The sequence below is a fragment of the Fragaria vesca genome, linkage group LG6, assembly GCF_000184155.1.
Source record: "Fragaria vesca subsp. vesca linkage group LG6, FraVesHawaii_1.0, whole genome shotgun sequence".
Taxonomy (NCBI): domain Eukaryota; kingdom Viridiplantae; phylum Streptophyta; class Magnoliopsida; order Rosales; family Rosaceae; genus Fragaria; species Fragaria vesca.
In genome coordinates, this window is record NC_020496.1 from 21,849,033 (window position 1) to 21,870,600 (window position 21,568).

At 38.1% G+C, this 21,568-nt stretch overlaps 2 protein-coding genes and 1 pseudogene across 2 annotated transcripts in view; 1 reads left to right on the forward strand and 2 right to left on the reverse strand.

Annotated features, from left to right (window-relative positions):
• The first annotated feature begins 1,529 nt into the window (after nucleotides 1–1,529).
• Nucleotides 1,530–16,038, forward strand: LOC101297763 (annotated as a pseudogene).
• A 2,147-nt stretch (nucleotides 16,039–18,185) lies between these two features.
• On the reverse strand, nucleotides 18,186–20,023 carry LOC101293904 (glycine-rich RNA-binding protein 2, mitochondrial-like). The gene is made up of 4 exons (XM_004303475.1): nucleotides 19,751–20,023; nucleotides 18,741–18,809; nucleotides 18,524–18,630; nucleotides 18,186–18,455 (listed from the first exon to the last, which is right to left on the reverse strand). The coding sequence occupies exons 1-4, from the start codon at nucleotides 19,866–19,868 to the stop codon at nucleotides 18,348–18,350; spliced, it is 402 nt and encodes a 133-aa protein (XP_004303523.1). The 5' UTR covers nucleotides 19,869–20,023; the 3' UTR covers nucleotides 18,186–18,347.
• A 590-nt stretch (nucleotides 20,024–20,613) lies between these two features.
• The window catches only part of LOC101294193 (mRNA-decapping enzyme-like protein-like), a 4,835-nt gene continuing 3,880 nt past the window's right edge, over nucleotides 20,614–21,568 (reverse strand). The window contains exon 8 of the mRNA XM_004303476.1: nucleotides 20,614–21,202. Coding sequence (XP_004303524.1) covers nucleotides 21,146–21,202 — 57 coding nt within the window. The 3' untranslated portion in view covers nucleotides 20,614–21,145. The remainder of the gene's footprint in view (nucleotides 21,203–21,568) is intronic.

Genomic DNA, 21,568 nt, shown 5'->3' on the forward strand with positions numbered 1-21,568 from the left:
TTTTGAAAGGAGAAGTTTATTAATGTTCAGGTTGTGGGTATTGGAGGAGTTTTGATTAAGTTTGGAATTAATCATAGATAGGTTAACTTGTCGGTTGTAGGTGAGAAACCGGTTGTTGAAGGAGCTTTGGAATTAGCTTAAATCCATCAAAATATATTGTCAAGGATTTAAGTACGGGTTCGGCCCAAACCGTTTAAGAATTTGAGGAAGTGGGCTAGGGAGAGTGTTTTAAGGTTCACATTTATATTTGTTAATTTTATAATTTAAATTTAGAATTTAATAGTATCCTTTGAACATGACGTGAGGAGGCTTGAGCTGAAGAGACTTCGGATCGACGTCAAACTTAGGCCTAAATTTGTGAGTGGACTTTTATTTTAAATAATATGCATGCAATGGTTTTTTGGAGCTTATGAGTCATTCTTGTTAAATTGACAATTTTTAATTGTTTTGGAGAGTTACCGAAAATGAGATTTTCGGTAGATATAAATATGTAAAATTATGAGGATAGTATGTAAATAAATGCTAACTAGCCATACGTGCTTTTCCGCCATAATTGTGTAGCCATTAGCCGCCATTATGGTGTGACGTGAGCGTGGGACGCAAGCGTCGTATATGAAAGTAGGAATTCATATAGGGGATATGTACGTATATACACCCGTCTTTTCTGCCATAATGATGTAGCGTTTAAAATCTCATTACAGTGTGACGTGAGCGTGAGACGCAAGCGTTGTAGCCTTGTAGCCTTGTATGAATTTCTATTTTTCACAAGAATTCTTACAAGGAGTATGACAAATGTAAATACATATATATATATACATATATATATATATATTTTAGCCTGGGAGGCTCTATTTTATAAAGTATTGGAGACTAGTGAGGCTAGTCACGTTTTTGTCAATTTTTAAGTGAAAAACTTTTGAGCTTGTCACATGCACTTCTCTATGAAAATTAAATCGGGAAAGCATAATTATTTTTATTTGTTCATTTTATTAAATTTATTTTTGTCCACTCACTCTAACGTTTTCAAATGTTTTCCCCTAAGCCATTCGTTTTAAAAATGCCCAGTCTGCAGAGTTCGGATCGGTACTAGTAGGAGTCGAGGCATCGTTACCAACATCACCACTACTTTTCACCAGTAGGTTACATGTTTAACTTACCAGTGTATTTTCTTGTTTCCTCTAGTTTTAGTAGCTCTGATTACCTTGAGGGTATTGGATAATATTCGGTTGTATGTTAAGGCTCATGAATATATTTTAGAAATATTTGGAGGTTGGAGTATAATTTATCTTTGGATGATCAAGTGATGGATTTAGAAATGATTTAAATGTTATGGTGGTGGATGTGTTTGTGGGGAGCGGATGGCTCCAGGAGTTGAGGATGGGTGGTATATTATAGAAGTGTTTATCTGGATTTTTTTTTTCAAGTTAGGGTGGTCCATTTTCAAGGGAGGTTATGCCAAATTTTTAGGTAAATTTTCCTTGGAGGTGGACCCCGCAGGATATACTTCGGGTTTCATGGTGAAATTCAGAATGGATCCTGACATAAACACCATAAACCATGTCTATCTCAGTCAACATTCGAGTTTTCATATAGTGCGGTTAGGGCAGCTATGGCTATTGAGACCAAGAGGTCATATAGTGCTCGGCCCTGAGATTTCAACGGTGCTAGTCAGAGTCCATCTAAGAAGGCTACTTCCTCATCTGCTTCTGGATCTTCAGCTGGTAGTGGCAATAGTGGTGGATCAAGTTCTAGTGCTTGGAACAGGGCTAGAGAACGTTTCAGGAGTTCTTTCCGGGGCTAGCTGGGTAGACAACAGACTGGACAGTTTGGTATTGGTGGCAGCTTCTAGGGTGGAACATCGAGTGGTCAGGTTTTTTCTTTTGGACAGCAGCAGTCTACGGGGCGTTTTGAGTGTGATAGTCAGGATCATTTCAGGAGAGATTGTCTCTTATTGGCTCAGAGGACCGCCCCCACTCCTACTCACCCAGTCGGACAGTCTTCAGCCAGAGGCTCCAACGGTGGTACTCATGTCAGTTCAGCAGCTAGGGGTGGCTCTCAGCAGGGTAGTGGTCAGCGTGAACGTCCCATGGCTCGCGCTAGACTTCATGCTATGACCCAGCAGGAGGGTCGTACTTCGCCAGAGGTCATCATTTGTACGTTATTAATTTTTTGTCAGCTTGCATTTACTTTAATTGATCCCGGAGCTATACATTCATTTATGTCTAGTAGATTTGCCCTCCACGGCTCCACGCCAATGTGTCATCATCGTCTCTTCCAGGCGAGTGGCATGTGTCTCTACCCTCTGGCAAGGTAATGAGAATAGATTATTGGGTGTTTAATGGTTGTGAAGTATTAGTGGAGGGATTTAGTTTCAAGGCCGATTTAATTCTATTAGACATTGTGGAGTTTGATGTGATCTTAGGAATGGACTTTTGGAGGCATATAGAGTTATGATAGATTGTTTCTGAAAAGTAGTGGTGTTTTGAAGTCCAGGAGGATCTGAGGTCACTTTTCAAGGGGAACGAGATGTCATTTCAAGTTGTCTGATATCAGCTGTTGCTGCAAGAAAATTGTTAAATAAAGGTTGTCAGACGTATCTAGCGCATATTGTGGATACAAGTATGGGAGTTGTGGGAATAGAGGATATTCCGGTAGTAAAAGAGTTTCCAGATGTTTTTCCCAAAGAGTTGCCTGGTTTGCCTCCTGTAAGGGAGATAGACTTTAATATTGAGTTACTTCCCGGAACTATGCCTATCTCATAACCACCTTACAGAATGGCTCAAGCGGAATTGAAAGAGTCGAAGACTCAATTGCAAGAGTTGGTGGACAAGAGTTTTATTCGGCCTATTATGTCTCCATGGGGTGCCCTGATGTTGTTTGTTAAGAAGAAAGATGGCACCATGAGACTATGCATTGATTATAGGAAACTAAACCAAGTTACTATGAAGAATAAATATCCATTACCCCACATTGATGATTTCTTCGATCAATTGATAGGTGTTACTGTCTCTTCAAAAATTGATTTGAGATCGGGATATCATCAGTTGCGGATTCCGGAGAGTGACATAGCCAAGACTGCTTTTTAATCACGTTATAGTCATTAAGAATTTGTGGTGATGTCGTTTAGACTTACTAATGCACCCGCTGCTTTCATGGACCTCATGAATAGGGTGTTTAATTAGTCCATATTTTGACCGTTTCGTGATCGTATTCATAGATGACATCTTGGTCTACTCAAGAAGTGAGAAGGACCATGCCAAACATCTAAGAATGATATTGCAGACTTTGAGAAATGCTCAGTTGTATGCTAAGTTCAGCAAGTGTGAATTTTGGCTGGATAAAGTGGGATTCTTGGGACATGTAGTTTCAGCAGAAGGTGTTAGTGTGGATCCCCAAAAGGTGGAAGCAGTGACAAATTGGAGAAGACTCACCACTGTGATGGAGATTCGTAGTTTCTTGGGGTTAGCAGGTTATTATCGACGCTTAGTGCAAGATTTTTCAAAGATTGCTGCTCCTCTTACAAGATTGACCAAAAAGGGAGTTAAGTTTGAATGGTCAGAACAGTATGAGCAAAGTTTTCAAGAATTAAAGAGTCTCTTGACTAGTGCTCTTGTTTTGGCACTACCAGATGATAGTGGTGAGTATGTGGTTTACTGTGATGCTTCTAGACGAGGCTTAGGTGGAGTATTAATGCAGCATGATCGAGTAATTTCTTATGCTTCTAGACAATTGAAGCCACATGAGATGAATTACCCCACTCATGATCTAGAGCTTGCAGCGGTAGTATTTGCTCTCAAGATGTGGAGACACTATCTGTATGGAGCCAAGTGTTAGATCTTTACCGATCACAAGAGTCTTCGGTATGTGTTTACTTAAAGAGAGTTAAATATGAGGCAGAGAAGGTGGATAGAGTTGATCAATGATTATGATCGCACTATTGAGTATCATCCTAGGAAAGCTAGTAGCGGATGCTCTTAGTCATAATCCCTCTGCGTCTTTATCACATATGAGGATGGTTCGAGTTCCACTTCTTTATGAGTTACGAGCTACATGGGTGGATTTATCGGTGGATGAAGTTGGTGCCTTGGTAGCTAGTTTTCATGTGAGACCAGTTTTGGTTGATAGAGTGCGGGAGGCACAGTATAATGACCCTTCCATAGTTCAGTTGATAGAAAGAGCATTGAGTGGAACCACCGTTGACTTTTCGGTTAGGAGAGATGAAACTTTTTTATTCAAAAACAGACTTTGTGTTCCAAAGAGAAATGAAGAGTTAAAGAAGGAGATAATGGAGGAAGCTCATAGTTCTACATATGCTGCACACCTGGGTAGTACAAAAATGTATCAGACTTTAAAGGATTATTATTGTAATACCTCGGAAATTTGATATTAGTTTCTAATAGTATTTGGGAGTTTTTGAGTTAGAAGTTAGTGTGTTTTTGAGGTTCGAAGAAAGAGCGAAAGTGTTTGGATGCGTAATTTACCCGAAAAGGTTTTATGATTTTTTGAAGGGTCAAGAGTTGACTTTTTAATCTGTTAGGTTTCTCGGAAAACTTCCTTCACGGAAGTTGTAGAGCACGACGATACGAGTTCGTAGACACGTGACACGCATAAAACGGACTTCGTAAGTGGAAGTTATGGTCATCGGAAGTTCGTGGTTTTAAAAGAATTTAGGGTTAAATAAGAAAAGTGTTAGGTTCCCTTTCATTTTTTACCGGAACCATCTCTTTCTCCCTCCCTTCTCTCTCTCGAGATACCTTCGGTATCTGAGTTTTCCAGCTGACCCGACCCGGACTCGGTTGACCCGACCCGGTTTTTTCGGCCAACTCCAGCGGACTTAGACGGCGGCACCGGTCGGAAACTTTTCCTCTCCTCAGCGTGATCTTCCCTGTGTAGGTGGGTGAAGACGACTCAAGCGGGTTTGAGAGAATCGAGCGTTGCAGCGGAGGTTGGCGGACCCGACTTCGACCTAAGGGCGTTCCGGCCGTGTGGTGCGGCGACGCAGCTTGGAACCAGTTGGGATAGACGCTCCTTGGCGTCCTGGTTCGTTGCTGGTGGTCTTCTAGCGCGGCTCACGGTGTGGAGTTGCGGTGAAGGATTTCCAACCTTCCGACCGGTTTTCCAGCGTGCTCCGACCGATTAGGCGGGAACTCCAGGTATGAAAGAAGTTTGGTTTCACTTGTTTGTCGTTTTGGGTTGCTTGGAGTGTCAATAGAATGAGGTTTGGGGTGGCGCGTGGGACCCACGCGCAGTTGCCTTTAGCGGCGCGTGGAAGCGCGTTCGGGCAATGTGAATGGGTTAGTTGCTGTGTTAGCTAGTATGTGTTGCTGTGAGTGACTGCTCTACAGATTAGATTCGGTTTTCCCTTAATTAATCTTTTGGAAATTAAGGAGATTGTTGTTGTAGATATGACATGGTGTGTGTCAACTTTTCTATGATCTTGAGAGGTTTCGGGGAAAGCTTGTTCTCAAGGGACAAGTCTTTGGGTTAAATGAGGTCAAGGTCCAAGAGTGAAATGTCATAGTCGTAACTAGTAAGTGATAATCACTTGTTTTGTTGGTCACTAAGTTGATTTGTGCTATCTAGGTGTTGGACAAGTTGGTGTTGTGCTTGTTCTTGAGTTTCTTTTGTGAAGACGCAGCAGGATCTTTAGGTGAGTAACATCTCACCAAGGTCCACTTTCGGACCAATTATTTTATAATTATTATGATGTGATTGTGATGTTGATTTTGAAGATTGTTATGATGTGATTGTGATGTTGATTTTGAAGATGAATATGATAATGATTGTGATGTTAATGATGATGATGATTATTGTTATGATGATGATGAGGTTAATGATAATGATGATAATGTTGATGGAAATGTTGATGATATGATGATTATGATGCAATTTTTATATTGTGAGTAAATCTCACATGGGTTCTTAAGGAACCGAGTTTATTTTTATAATTTTATTATTGTTAGTTGTGAAATTGTCCTTAAAAGAAAATTATTTTTGTTTTAAAAATAAATGAGCTTGATCGTCAATGGCTCATGGGTAAGTGAAAATATGTTTTCTGGTAAAATAAAATCTTTCAAAAGGACTTTCGATCATGTGATATTGTGATGTTGATATATTATTCTAGTGGGAATATTTATATCTTCGTTTATATAATTATATCTAGGCGGAAAGATATATAATTAATGAAGTGCTCTTGTGTTGTCTTCGATGAGATATTTTATATTGTGAATTGTTGTTTAAATAGTCAAACTGGGTTCCAAACCTTTAATCGGGTGATTGGTTACGGTTATGATTATATTATTAATTTGTGATTTGATAAGTGTTATGATGGGAGAGTACTTATATGCGTGCCTTAGAGTGGTTCTGTGCATTAGTTGTGTATGTGTGTGCCTTAGTGGTGATTCTTAGATTAGGAGCCTTCGTGGTGGACCGGGAACCAAGCCTTGGCCAGGTGATTGGTTACGGTCAGTATAAAGCTCTAGTCTGTCAGTCGGTACTTCATGGGGGATGACTAAGTGTTGACGAACCCATGAGTACGCATTTGTTTGGTTACTTATGGGGGATGACTAAGTGTTGGCGAACTCATAAGTAAGAGTAGAGAAATGTTTGTGTGATGTTCTTATATGTTGTTTAAATTTTTTGCTTTGAGTATCTCCTGAACTATGCTTATCCGCAGGAGATTCTTAAATCTTAATTGTGTGATTTTAATAGAATTCTTGAACTATGTTTATTTATAGGATTCATTTATGATTTTGAGTGATTTTAAATTATTGTGTTTTCTTAATTGTTTCTTTTGAATTCTCTTGCTTTTAGGCGATTCCTGAACTAAGTTGCTAATGCAGGAATTACCAGTTTTAATTATATGTGATGTTGGGATTGTTGTGTACGTTATTATTTTGGGAGTTACTTATACAAGTTTTTTAGCTTACCGGGTTTGTTGTTTACAACCCGGTGCACCAATTCATGGTGTAGGGGTTAGACCTGCAAGTGATGATCAGAACGTTTGAGACAGTGGCCTAGGAGCTGGGTTTTTGACGATATACATTTATTTGTATTTTATGGTAGTTGTTTTTAAGCTCTTGTGAGCGAAATAGTTTATTACTAGACTTTTGGAAGTTGATGTAATTAAGGAGATTAAATGTTTAACTCGGTTGATGAGTTTATCGACATTTACATTTCCAGTATTTGTTCTTAGTTCTGGAATTTGTTAAGCAGGTTATGAGATATTTAGAATTTGAGTTTTATCATGCCCAAATTTTTGAAATTTACCCTTCTAAAATTGGGGTGTGACAATTATTGGTGGCCAAACCTGAAGAGGGAATTGAAATTGCAGCTTTTGTGAGTAGGTGTTTGATTTGTCAACAGTCAACAGTGAAAGCTGAAAGGCAGAAACCTTAAGCCGTTGACTATTCCAGTGTGGAAGTGGGATCACATCACCATTGATTTTGTTTTTAGTTTACCTCGTACCCATGATGGGCATGACGATATCTGGGTGATTGTTGATAGACTCACCAAATATGCACATTTCTTGCCGGTAGGAAAGAAGTATACATTAGATAAGTTGGCGAAAGTTTATGTGAATGAGATTGTGAGACTCCATGGTGTACCTGAATCAATAGTGTCCGATCAGGATCCTAGATTTGCTTCTAAATTCTGGGGAGCTCTTCAGGCAGCTTTAGGCACCCGATTACACTTCAGCACTGCTTTTCATCTTCAAACTGATAGACAATCGGAGAGGACTATTCAGACTTTGGAAGATATGTTGAGATCTTGTGCCATGCAGTTCAGGGGGAGTTGAGATAAGAACCTATCTTTGATGGAATTTGCATACAACAACAGCTATCATTCTAGCATTGGTATGGCTCCCTTTGAGGCACTTTACAGGAAGCAGTGTCGTACACCTTTGTGTTGGAATGAAGTAGGGTTTTTAAGTGATTTTTTAAAAGGTGGTTCACCTAGCATTACTCATATTAGAGACTGGAAAAGATCACATATAATATCATTTTGCAAAAGTACTTAATTAGTTTGGAAACAATCCAGTTATATTTGTTCAATAATCACAGATTGATTTCACGTACGATCGAGGTGTCTCTAGAAATTTCTCTGCTATATGCATGAGAGGATCTAGCTAGATAGATATTTTTGTTTATTTCATGCATAATAGCTAGCGCGCCCATCAAACAGATTGAGATCAAATAACATATTAACATATTACAAATTGCAATAGAAAAAAGTGATGCAATCTTGGATAGATGAAGCACATCTTCCATGGGTTTTCTTCTCCATTTTCTTAACAACATATATCTGGAAATCCTGCATGTTCTACACCTGCACTAGTTAAAACGTTTTTAATTATCTTCCAAGCAGTGTAATCAAATTAATTAAGTGAGATACCCAAGATTAAGAAAAATTTGCATACCTTTTATATTGACTGGTGAAGATCGTGTTTGATTTTATATTAGCTAGCTAGCTCTTGTATCATGATTATGAAAAAGGATTGGTTTTTGTGTTTGGCTGGTGCAAATAGTGAGATCCTGCTAATTAGGTTGACCTGTTGGCGCTATCATTTGCTTGGAAGCAAGGGATCGAGGGTACGTTCTACAAATAGAACAAGAAAAGTTTCTTGCTAAGGCTAGATCTTTAGTGTACTCATAATCATATATATCTGGAGGACTTTTGACTACTTGTATAACGATATTATATGAATTATTATACACTCAAATGCTTGAAAAGGTCTCCTTTTAATTAGAGAGCCAACACTGGTAGGTTAATTTTGGTTGGCTTTATATTGACAAACTGTGCGATGTGCGTCATGGTGCCTACTCCACTTGTATGCTTCACTGCTTAGCAAGCTAGAAGGGACATTTCTCTTGCGAAAATCTCATAAATCTAAAAGAATTTGTTATGAACGTACATAAACTTTTTTTGAAGTAATATTTTGTGTCCGTACTCATTTTCACTAACAGGATTTCATATATGCGATCAATATGGAGGCGTTTGTTTGCCAGGATTAGCACCCGTATAGGACAGAAAATTATCCAAACAGATGTCTAGTGGTTCAAATTATTTTAGGATAGAAAAATTAAATCCTATCAGTGTAGAATATGAAATCTTGTTGAAGAGGTGTTATATACACAATCCGTGCATGATTTCAACGACGATTAAATCGTTTCTCTTGACCAACCATCAATTTCTCTCCCCTCTCTCAACTCAATTTCTCTCGATCAAATCTTGCTTCCCCATCTCCTTCTACAAACGCACCACCTCCAATGTCAACAAGATCATCTTCACGTTGTCAACGAAGACAACCTCTTTCTCTGATCAATGTAGCCCCAAAGACTTCATCTTTTATCTCCAAGGCCCCAGACCCGTCATCATTCTCGTCGACCTGATCCAGCCCGATTAGCAATTGAGGTAAGACGCGAAGATCTCTAGAGTTGTAGAAGCCCTCGTTAGAGTAAAAATACGGTCATCATCATTCTCATAGTGAAGTCAACGACATAGAGTTGTGAGAGGGTTGTGGTCATGGCTAGCGCCGGCGGAGACGTTGAGGGCCTTGGAATGCATAATTTTGGAGGAGGGGTGGAAGAAGATGATTAACGGACTGTTATTTATATATCCTATCCTGCCATTATAATCTTCCTATCCAAACATGTGAAAAGATTAAAACTAATCCAATCTTAATGTAATCTTATATGGTTAAATATCACATACTATTCCTATTATGGTTACCAAACATAGCCATATATATGTTTAATTAGTAAGCTTTCTATATATCTTTGTAGGCGTTCACCGGATTAACTAACTAACTTTCGAAAGTGTTATGCTACTCAATCGATCTATTCATTTCCCGATCTCTGGCATGATATGGACGTTGACACACTCAATTGTCAAACTCAAGTGATTGAAAGTTTGGAAATTTCGCATCGACACGCCCTCTGAAACTCAGTGTCACAACATACACTCGCTTTGATTAACTATACTTCTAAAAATGGTAGAGGATCCCACATTTGGATTTCAAAATTCTTTTGTCGCAATCGATCTCATCACTCGATGGATCATGAGCCATTCTCCTTCTCAAAGAAGAGCTCATTGATCGAGTTGGATTGAGGTTGTACATGGGGCTAGCCAGAGTACGAACTTCGGGCGTCCATTTTGAAAGGACGTACTGCAATTGGAAAATGCCATAGTTTTCAAGATCATGCATATATGCCTCTCCTATCTCTTGGTTTTTTTATGAAATCATGATCGATACTAGCTCGTACACTAGATATTTTGCAACTCCATATTCTGCTGCCAACCCTTGAATTTCGTCTTCAGTCATTTTGTCAAAGATGGCCGGCCCTATAATAACCCACCATGCATATTTTTATTAATTGAGTTAGTTAATTAACTGTAAAATGAAATGCTTGCCAATTTGATTCATGGGATTTGTTAAATTCTTTGTTTTCTTTATGATGTTCATAGAGCCGCTGTGGTATATATATAGTCCTTAATCCCAAGACGGACAAAACTAGCTAGTATCTTTTGGTAAATGGTAATCACATCAACTTATATTCGTACAAGAGACGGCAAATTCAGGTGGCCGGTGGGAATATATAGTACATGGATCGAATAAGCGTAATTTTGCTGAATTTTATAGGTACTTACTTAAAAAATAATTCATGTGGCCGATGGACAGGGACTGTAACGTGGATGGAATAGAAAAGGATCACAATATCCTAATTTACATTAAAATGACTAAATCATGTAACTTCAACTTAGCTGTCTCATAAAGTGGTATTTAGGTGGTGTTCAAAATAGTATATGCCATTAAGCAATATTCATAAATTATATGTATATATAATAATTTAAAAAAATGACTAATTAATAATTGTGTATGGGGTTGAATATACAATTATGAGAAATATAATGATCATATAATTAAGAAACTAAACGATTGAAGTATTGTTTTGTCTAATGAAACCAGTCTTTTTTTTGTAAGTGAGAGATCCTGATGAGTTCGACTCATAATAGACAAGTTATTGTACACGAGTTGTACGTTTATTTGATAAAGAATTTCTAGCTTGCATATTTGTTTCTTAAAAAATATGGTGAAATGAAGCAGCATTGAACTATATATGAAGTTAAGAGTGCTTGATGTATATCTTCAAAAGGCTGTGTAAATTATGTGCGAGTAAGCTTGGAAGGGAACCTTGAAGCATCTTAAAAATCAGCTAGAATGTCTTTCCACTGGCAGATCGATCTTCATTCATAATACAAGTCTTAAACTCTTAAAGTACTATTAGAGCTCTCTTTCTTGGTCAAAAATTAATATTGACAACTTGTTTTTTCGATGGTGAATATCGACATTCTAGCTGATTTTTAAGATGTGATCCTTCCATCACCATGAAGAAAAACTTGAACAACTTAGTTGATAAGGAAATTTGGGCATGGAAAAGTCCACTTTAGCAAACTATATATATATTTGTAAAGTAAGCTAGATATATGCCTACAGAAAAGGACTTGTGCATATAATTTAGTGAGGATATGATAATGAAGTTTGAACTTAGTACAACCAGTATTCGACTATTCTATTCCCTAAAGCGGGTTCTTTAACTTAGCACAAATTAAACTATATAAACATCACATGATAACATTCATAGAGATCAGGGATGTAAACCTAACCTACAACATAAGAATTATATATTGCTCTTATTGATTGTATAATATATTGAGCAGAATCAAGTGTAGATATCAATCAAAATCTGGGATTAATTAAAAAGGTTGTCTATGATACTATAGGATGTATACCATATATTCATTTTACAATTAATTGAACAAAAATGATAAGTTAAATGAGTAAAATTTACAATAATGACAAAAAAAATTACTATATTTATTTTACACATTTACATATAATTGAACCAATATAACGACAACAAGTTGTTTAAAAACTTGTAAATCGTATTCAGTTGAGTAATTACTTCTAATAGAACAAAAATCACTGAAGTAGTGCCTATCTTTACCAAAACGACAATAAATTTGTTGTCATATCGGTAAATATAGGTATCATAAACAAGTAGATGCCCTAAAAAAATTAAACACCATACATCGTGAACCTATCAATTTCATTATAGGGATAAGGAATAATGAATTAGGGATAAGGAATAAAGAATTGAAAGATGAAATATGACTGTGACATTGGTGTATGTTGCTATTTTTATGAGATTAATCCAAGAACTAAAATATCCATATATCCTCGATATTTCCTCGAAATTTTTGTTTTTTATAAACACTGATATTAATTTTTATATATTTCTGATATTATATATTTAGTCTATTTTTGACCAAATATACAATTTATATATATATTTTGGTAAAATTTCTATCGATATTTGATATTTTCTCGATATATCCATCAAGATTTCTTTTTTTCAAACCAACGATATTTCCGTAATCGTCGATATTTTAGTCATTGGATTAATCACAATTAGTAGTATCCAGAAGAAAAATGATATTAATCAAAATCATATGCTATGCATGGCTGATCGGTTTAATTACGTCGTCATGACCATCTCATTGGCTTGGACTTTAATTAAGGGTGTGTCTATTGCCACCCCACAAACCTCTTTGCTCAACTCACACGTTGTTAAGTTATTGAATGACTAATATACCCTAATGTAAAATTACAGTAAGAGACAATAAGTTGTTATAAATTACAAATTCTTTTTTTTTTTAAGATAAACACGTACTTTAAAAATATTAAACCAGAATTTATCATATTCGATCTTTCTATGAAGTCTGAAGAAGACACTAGCATTCAACTGAAGATGAGGTGAACTGTATGTATTTTATTTTATATTTTTCTTTGTTGATGTTTCGTATATCCCTTTACTCATTATTTCTCATATCGATTTTGTATGTAAATTTTTATGTCTAGTCGCTCACTTATATATGAATGATTTGTTTTTTTTTCGTCGGCGTCAGAGCTTTTTCCAAGTAGAGTTTATAAACATTGTGCATCTTGATATCGACGGATACCAATGAGTTGTTAAGTTTGAGAGTTTTTTCTTGTTCTTTAATTGGGATTTATACTTTCATGTGATTTTATTGTTCAATTTGTGATTCCACTTACCCAAATGATATTAATCTTATGTTTTTCTTCAATTTCATTTTGTTTTTAGAGTTTAATGGCTATTGGAAGATGCTGATATTATGTGTATTGCAAATCGGTGAATATAGTAAATTTTAAATTAAAAAATATATAAGCGGGGTGAGAAAAGATCAAATGTAGGGTGAACAAAACAAATATGAAATTGAAAAAAAATAAGAAAAAATGAGAAAAAGGTATTTTAGGTATTGTAAATGGGTGAACAAAGTAGACTTACAATTACAAATATATAAGTGGGGTGTGAGGAAAACGTGGGGTGAATAAAATGGTTTGTGGGATGACAATAGACGCACCCTTAATTAATTAGCCTTTGAAAACCACCCTAATTTTTTTTAGTAGCGTGATGTCGTGAAATGAAAAGAATATTTCTATTTTTCTGCTACAAAATGAAATATTAGTCCGGTATTGAATATAAGATAAAGTGATCGATCTTTTGGATTGCCCTTTGAAGCTACAAGTTAACCTTAAGGCTAGGTTTGGATTTTAATTAACAAGCAACAAATTTAACAAGCTTGCAATCGTGCTTAATTTGGTTTTTAATTGCCCATTTGGGTCGGATTAACACCCGGGTTTTTGGAAGTGTATGTTGTGGATTTGAATCATTTGATCATTTTTGGACCTGACCGCCATTGGAAAGCAGTAGATACTGTAGATCGTCGCCGAACACCGCCGCATGGCGAGCCTAAAGCCGAGGCGACTAGCTAGCTAGCTAGCTAGAGTTAAACAATTTGTAGAGATATGTGTCAATAGATTAAGATGGTGGGCACTTTAGTGGGCAAATAAAAGTGGTCGGCAAATTTGTATCCCAAAGGAGGTGACTCTTAGCGTGTAGGCTGACGTCTCGTCAACAATACAACAATACGGTTGAGGATGCCTGAAAGTAGGGGTCGCCCTTCGGAGCGGTGTTGATCGACGGTGGCTCTGGCAAGGAAGGGGAGGAAGGAAAGAGATGGGTCAAGGGCTGCTAGGCCTAACGAACTAGGCTCGTGGGCCTTTTCTTCTTCTGTTATTTCTCTCTTGTTGTCAATTTGGGCATCGGTGATCAAAGATTCCTTATGTATTCTAGTAACCTTTTTCTCTCTTTACATCGATGAAAAATACACTGTTTTGAGGTCTTACGCCTGATTCGTTGAGAGTTGAGATGTTGCTAGGTTATGGAAGGTTAATTTGCTTTTTAGTGATTCATATTCCGTTTTTTTTTTTTATATAGTTTTGAGGTTGTTTTTACAATTCTTAGATGTAATTTAATTTAGCTTCGTGCTATGTGTTTGTATGGTCTTCAGACTGTTCATGCTTGACCGTTTTAGTCGTCATGATTTTTAATCAATGGATTATCTCCTCTCCCTACAAAAAAAAAAAATACTTTACAAAAGCAGTGTGTTTGTCATCTACACGAGGTTCTTCTTCTTTATAAATTCAGCATGCATGTATCATGCCAAATCTATGGTCCCTAAATAATGAAATCTATATAGTAACTAAAGCATAAAAGAGGAAACAAGGAAAACGAAGCGTTAACCAACATAACAAACACGTTTATAGTCAATAGGCATTGGCCGGTGATCGTCATCTTTCTGGGTTTCTCTATGCTAGCAACTTCCGGTTAGCACTTTGCAAGTCAAAGCCAGCGCACGATAAGTAATGGCAATGGCGGAGCAGTCAAACGAACACGAGTGGCAATATCGTTATTAAAGTGGAACCACAAGGTCAATCATTTAAACTAACTAGTGTCTTGACTTTAAGTGCTCCCCTCATTTCCAAATCTCTATATAAACCCTAGGATACGAACCGATCTGCTCATCGACTCACACTCTCTACGTACCTCTCCCTCTTCTCCCAACACCGCTCACCGTCGGATGGCTCACTCCGCCCCCAACCACCGTCAACCACCGTCGATGAAAACCCCTCCGCCTCGATCTCCGCCGTCCATCCCGACATAATTCAAGCTCACATCCTCACCCGCCTCGACGGCCCCACTCTGGCCTCCGCCGCCTGCACCTCCTCCCAGCTCCACTCCCTCGCCTCCGACCACCGCCTCTGGTCCAACGTCTGCCACTCCACTTGGCCATCCACCGCCGCGCCACGTCTCCGCCACCTCATCTCCTCCTTCCCCGACGGCGCCTTCTCTTTCTTCTCCGACTCCTTCCCCCTCCTCGCCAACCTAGACTCCTCCTCTGCCGCCGCAGCCGATCATCACGACCGTCCGAGTGAGCTGATCTCCGCCGTCGACATCTACCACGGCGAGAAGCTCATCTTCAGCAAGGTCGTGGAGACGGAGACGGTGAGCGGCTGGTTCATGTGCTCGCCCTTCCGGGTTGACCTGCTGGACCCCAAGGACGTGGTGCCGACGTCGGTGAAGTACCCGGAGGCTGACACGTGTCGCAACCTGGGGGAGGAGCTGCGGCTGAGCTGGATCCTGATCGACCCGGCGGGACGGCGAGCCATGAACCTCTCGAGCCACACGGCGGTTTCGGTGCAGCGCCACTGGCTGAGCGGTGAGGTGCACGCGCGGTTCGCGTCAATTCTCCCCGGCGAGAAAGGATCGGCGTCGGAGTACGTACAGTTAGGGATCGTGGTGACGTGCAGGGTTGGGTCGGAGGGAGGGGAGCTGCAGGTGAGGGAGGTGAGCCTGCAGGTGGAGGACATGGATGGGATGCATTTGAACGGGAAGGAGAGTTTGGTAATTTTGCAGAAGGGGTTGGAGGGAAGGAAAAGGGAGGAAGGGGAGGAGGGAGGAGGAAGGGAGGAGGAGATACGAAGAGTACTTGGAGAGGAAGAGGGAAAGGAAGGAGAAGAAGATGAGGACAGAAGGGACATTGGATACTTTGTGTGTCACTTTTGGGGTCTTGGGGTTTTTGCTTTTTTGGTTATTCGTCTTGTGCAGATGATATGTGTGACTTTTTTTTTCTCTCTCTTTATTCTTTTGTTCTTCTTCCATAGTTCCATTGCTGATGAAAACAATATATACAGACTACTCAACTAGTTCTTGTCGGAAAAAAAACTGCTCAATTAGTTCTATGGGACTATATATATGAAAGAATCCCTCCTAAATAAGATTGAGTTGTGTGATTAATTTAAAATTATTTGACATAAAGCATCGTATCATATATTTCGAACTAAAGTGTAGATATCATTGGTTGTTACACTGTTTTGCGAAAACTAATAAACTGATGGCCGGACAGCCGGCATGTACAGTTGGAATTTCTTATTATAACGTGTCTAAGTGAGTAATAGAGGAAGGTCATGAAAGCCACTGAAGTGACTGAACTCGTAAAAAGGAAAGAAAAAGGCCGGTGGTTATCTACAGAAACTTAAATTTCTCCACCGAGCAGGGAAGGATGGTACGTTGTACATTTTTGTAGCCAGTGTCCCACCAGTTTGCTTAAAAAGAGCCCAAGAAAACAAAATGAGGGTGTTTCATGTTTGGGAAAGTAACATATATGCATGGAGACTCAATGAAACATTTTAGGAATGGGAAAATAGACACTTCAACCTCTTTGAAACATTTCCTGAAGTTTTTTATTCTGACTTGAAGGAAAATATGATGTTTTTTTAAAGCAAATAAATGGGAAGACTTTGTGTTATATTCTTCGTACGTTGATTACGTTTTAAACGTCATTTTTCGTAAATTTGTAAGTCAGAATTCGTTTCGTATTTTACTTTGTGTTTGGATTTCTTAAGAAATATAGCTTTAAAATAAAAATTGGGTGTAAATTCACGTGGTTCACTTAATTTGTTGTTACTGTTGTGTCAAGTTCATTAGCTTCCCGAAAATGTTTAGATTGGTTGCGTCAAGGTCATTAGCTTTTGGGAGAGATAAAGCCACAAAAAGATTAGATTGGTTGTATGTCCTTGTCCAAAAACTTGGGGCATTTGAGGCTGCTGATTGGTACATTGCTATATGTTTGTAAGAGTTTGAGTTAACTCCATCTATTGTAGATTAGTTTTGGATATGAACTCAAGAACACTATAACATATGGTATCAAAGTGAATTACTTACCACATTACAGTATATAATTATTTTGGATACTCCAAGAAAATTATGTAGCCGACTAAAGCATCCTTGGAACACAAGCATCAACTTACAGTAGTTCTGTTGCTACTCGTCTCTAGCTCATATTTGTTCTATTTGGATTTATGGTGCTTCTGCCGTAAAACTGTAATAATTTTATGTGAATTCCACTCGAAGCAAAGCACCTACAAAACGAATTTAGATACTTTCCTCAACAACCCAAAACGTTAAAAGTATTGGCATCCTACTCAATTGTTGGTGTCACAAGCTTCCAATGGATACGATTGCATGCATCTTCAGATCCGATTCACATGTCGCTAATTTCTCGGCATTTAGCATCAAACAATCTATTTGGCATGCTTCAATCATCGCTACGACATGTCCAATTCTGTTAAAATAACTCATGTTCCACGTGCAAATGTGCAATGATTAACTCGAGTTAGACTTAAGAATGCAACATGCATGATGTAAATTCTTCTTACAATCTGAAGGTTAATGATCTGTTTTTCGACAGACGTCCTCGTGCGCTATTTGTTTGGAGGATTTTGATGTTCTTGAGCGGCAAGAACCCTTTACTAGGTTTCCCTGCCAATACTATTTTCATTTACATTGTATTGTTCAGTGCCTGGAGATCAGCCACATGTGTCCCCTCTGCAGATACCCAATGCCAACTTAAGATTAAGCCCTGCTCGACCTGCCAATGTCAAGAGGTGCTTGCTGCTCTATATCTTATCAAATAGTTATAAATTAAAAAAAGAAAAAAAAAAGAATAAAGAGTTGGTGTTGTTACTGAACTAAAATGTATCATTACTGTGTTTCGAGCAAGTATGTGGTTCTTCAGGAACACCTAAAAATATAAAATTATAATCTGTTTCAGTTCAGAGATCTAACCTAAGTAACTGTGAACATTGAGAAAGTGAACAAAGGAAAGAGGGCAAAGAAAAGTGGTACAAAATATAGTGAAGACATTTCTTTTTCCTTTTTTTTCTTTATTAAAGAAAATATACAGAAACAAAAGCAGCATCTCACGTATTAGTCCACACTTAAAAGCATCCACTACCAAAACATAAAAATAATTCGAGCAATTGTTAGACTGCATTTGTATTTTGTAAGAGTCTCCCGCAAATTCTGTATGTTTCTTGCTTCCAGGGACAGGCAAGTGCAACGAATCCCTTTATAAGTATATCAGCTGTCATTTTTCAGATTTGGAGGTCCTCTCGCAATTGGCATCCCACCACCGTAATCTGATTTGGGCTTTGCATAATCCACAAATATGACACGGCCATTCAATGCCTGCCAATATCATCTGTTATTTCTTTCTCTAAGATCCAAAGAATCATATGCACAAAACAAGAAACTACCTTTCCATTCATCTCCTCAACGGCTTTGTGGGCTTCATCTTGTGAAGCAAAGGTAACAAATCCAAATCCTTTTGATCGGTCCGAGACTCTGTCTGATACTACTTGGGCTGCCAAGACAAATGAAGATTTAAGTAGTAAGTAAGAAAAACTTTGTTTCACAAACAGTTGCTGCCTATTACACTTGGGAAGTTATTATGTGAATATTCCCACAAGTCACCTTCAACCACTTGACCATATTGAGAGAATGCTTCCTGTAATCCCTTATCCGTGGTGTAGAATGATAGTCCTATAACATGGTAGAAAAAAAAAAACAATGGTTATGAACAGCTGAGGTACTAAGATAACAACAAACAAGAAAGTTTGCAGGAAAATGGCAGAAAAAAGAATTAAGAGGATGGTAGCTATTGTTGATGTCAAGAATTTGATGAACACGGAATGGAATGAGAAGACCACAATCACAAAGAAAACCAGAATTTTCATTGTTGACCCCATTGGACTACTCCCTTGGGACAGCTTATTATTATATTCATTAATGATCAAAGAAGCTACAAGTGTGTTTTAATCGGTATGGCCAAGGAGATGGCAACCATATGAGGGCTGTGTGTGTCTGTGCAGAAGTTGTCCCTTCAAAGGAGAGAAAGGACCCTTTCAATAAGCAAGGGAAAGTCCTCTAGTCTTGGTCACTTCCGATGACAGACGCTGGCTACATGTTATCACCATTTCATGACTATATGCAGGGCAAGAACTATGACTTAATGTGCCAAAAGATAAACTTTCGATCAATGATTGTTTCTGTTACTACCTGGACTAATGAAAACCACACCTAGCTTCACAAGCCAATGAGCCAAACAATTCAACCCAAGACAGACAATCTTTTGGAAGAAGCTAATAATAGATTAAAATATACAAGCTCATTGCTAACACTACAGACTGAAGAAATTATTCCCATATCATCTCGTCTCGCCCTGCCAAAATCACATTTTCACCAAATGTAAGGTGATCAGAAGACAAAAACTCAATTCTATATCTTCAGCTGTCCATTTCTCCACATACTAACCACAAATCATAACTTTTTTTTTTCTAGTTTTTCTCTTTTCTGATCTTTCACTAAACCCTATACCCCTTGTTCAACTAGCAAAAGCAAATATGAATCACAAGTCCACAAAGGGAATAGATATAAAAGACACTAAGAAGATGGGGTTTATAAGTGAGGCAGAGAGATGATACCACCGACGAAGAGCTTAGTAGAAAGTGCCCTGCACGAGATTAAAATCGCCGGAGGAATAATAGAGGAGGAAGTTGATAAACCAGGGCCTGACCTCACCGCTCTCCTAAGCAGCGCCATTGATATGCTACTATCAAACCCAGAAAATCACAGAGAGAGAGGAGAAAGGCGGGGGCGGCTAGTGTTTCTTCAGGTACTGGTTCTTACTTCTGACTCATGAATGAGTTTCTCTCAGCTGGGTCTGGGCCTATTTTATCACTTACATGACATTGTTCACTTTCGAAGATAGCTGGGCTTGCTGAAGATACTCAAGGGAGAGATTGTAACGAGAACCATTTGGTCAACGACTAGTTGAACTACATTAGACAAGTTACAATAAGAGACCAAAAGATTCATGTGACTGACCATTTGGTTACAATAATCCTCAGAAAACATATCCTGAATAACATGAGTCTCATGTAACCAAACATCATCAATATAAATTATACTAGCAAGGTGCGTAAGCCTATGTGCAACAACATTTGTTTTACGTTAAGATATCGAATTTCCACAAATTAGAAAGCGTACTCCATACAATCATCAGAAACCCGACAGTCGTGACTTACCTAAGAAATTTTATTCCCCTTATTCTCTAGTGCAGCAATCAGAAAATAGAGTCGCTCTCAATCTCCGTTGTCGTGGGACTCTACAAATTTCTTAATTCAGCTATACCTTCCTTTCATTTTGGTTGTGGGATTCCAAAAACTTCTTAAGCACCAAATCCGCGGGGTTCAACATCTTGAACATTCGCCGATCCACTTGCCGTACTTTTAGAAATACTAACACCCTCGCCTCAGTTCATAACAAAAAAGCTCTCGAAAGAGATGGAACAATCGAAATGAAAGCATAATTTGGTTTGTTATTCTGCTGACTCAGAGTCCCAAGTAATATGAACGGGACCAAAAGGTGAACCTTGATTCAGATTTTGCAAACAAAAGAAAAGACTAGCTTCCATGGAAACAAATAAACTAATTGGGTTGTAATACAAGGTCAACATAACAAAAGTCTGAATACACGTAATACAACCCAAGCAACCTAAACAACCAAAATTACTCATCCAAATTCAACATTAGTAAAAAGAAAAAACTACTAAATGTTACAAACATGAATTCCAGGGGAAATACATATGGACTAACAAACAGGTAAAGTGAGTCCCATCCTTGCAACCCTCCCAATTCGATAAACTGGATGATAGTTGAAAAGCTCAGAGAGGAAAGAGGAGTTTGACTGGATGTTACACTTAAGCTGCCATTATTCCTCAGGACAGAAGTAGAATAACTATATACATAATTTATTCTACATAAATTTATACTCGATCAAATTTGCAGATGAAGAGTCCACAGGTTGTGCTAAGTTATTCATGTATGGTGCACTTTCAGCAATGCATGGTAAAACATGTCGATGAATTGATCATCCTACAAGAATAACAAACAAGAGTCGGCCAATACTTGAGAAACTTTCACATCAAGGACATATAAGCATCACAGGCCATACTATATACTGTTAATTACCAAAAGATATATAGAATCTACATATTATTACTGGAAGTTGCAACACATGACACAAAATGTTTTGGGGCGAATTAGTTTACAGTAAATAAGTTCACTAATTCGCACAAGAAAAATTCTTTAAATGTATTTTCTAGGTTGGGTAAGAACTAGATAATCGTATGGATACGAGAAAAACAAAATTATACATATATATATATATATATATATATGTATATCAGAAAGGATGTAGAGCGGACGTCCGCACTTTCGGTTCTCCATCCTCCGGCGCCG

Excerpts from the sequence above, each read along its gene's own strand:
- LOC101293904 (XM_004303475.1), bottom strand. The coding sequence starts at position 19,868 with ATGGCGCTGCTTAGGAGAGCGGTGAGGTCAGGCCCTGGTTTATCAACT. Across the intron at positions 18,810-19,750 it reads TACTAAGCTCTTCGTCGGTG|GACTATCATTCTACACCACG; the intron begins GTATCATCTCTC and ends ACCATGTTATAG. Across the intron at positions 18,631-18,740 it reads ATATGGTCAAGTGGTTGAAG|CCCAAGTAGTATCAGACAGA; the intron begins GTGACTTGTGGG and ends TTGTCTTGGCAG.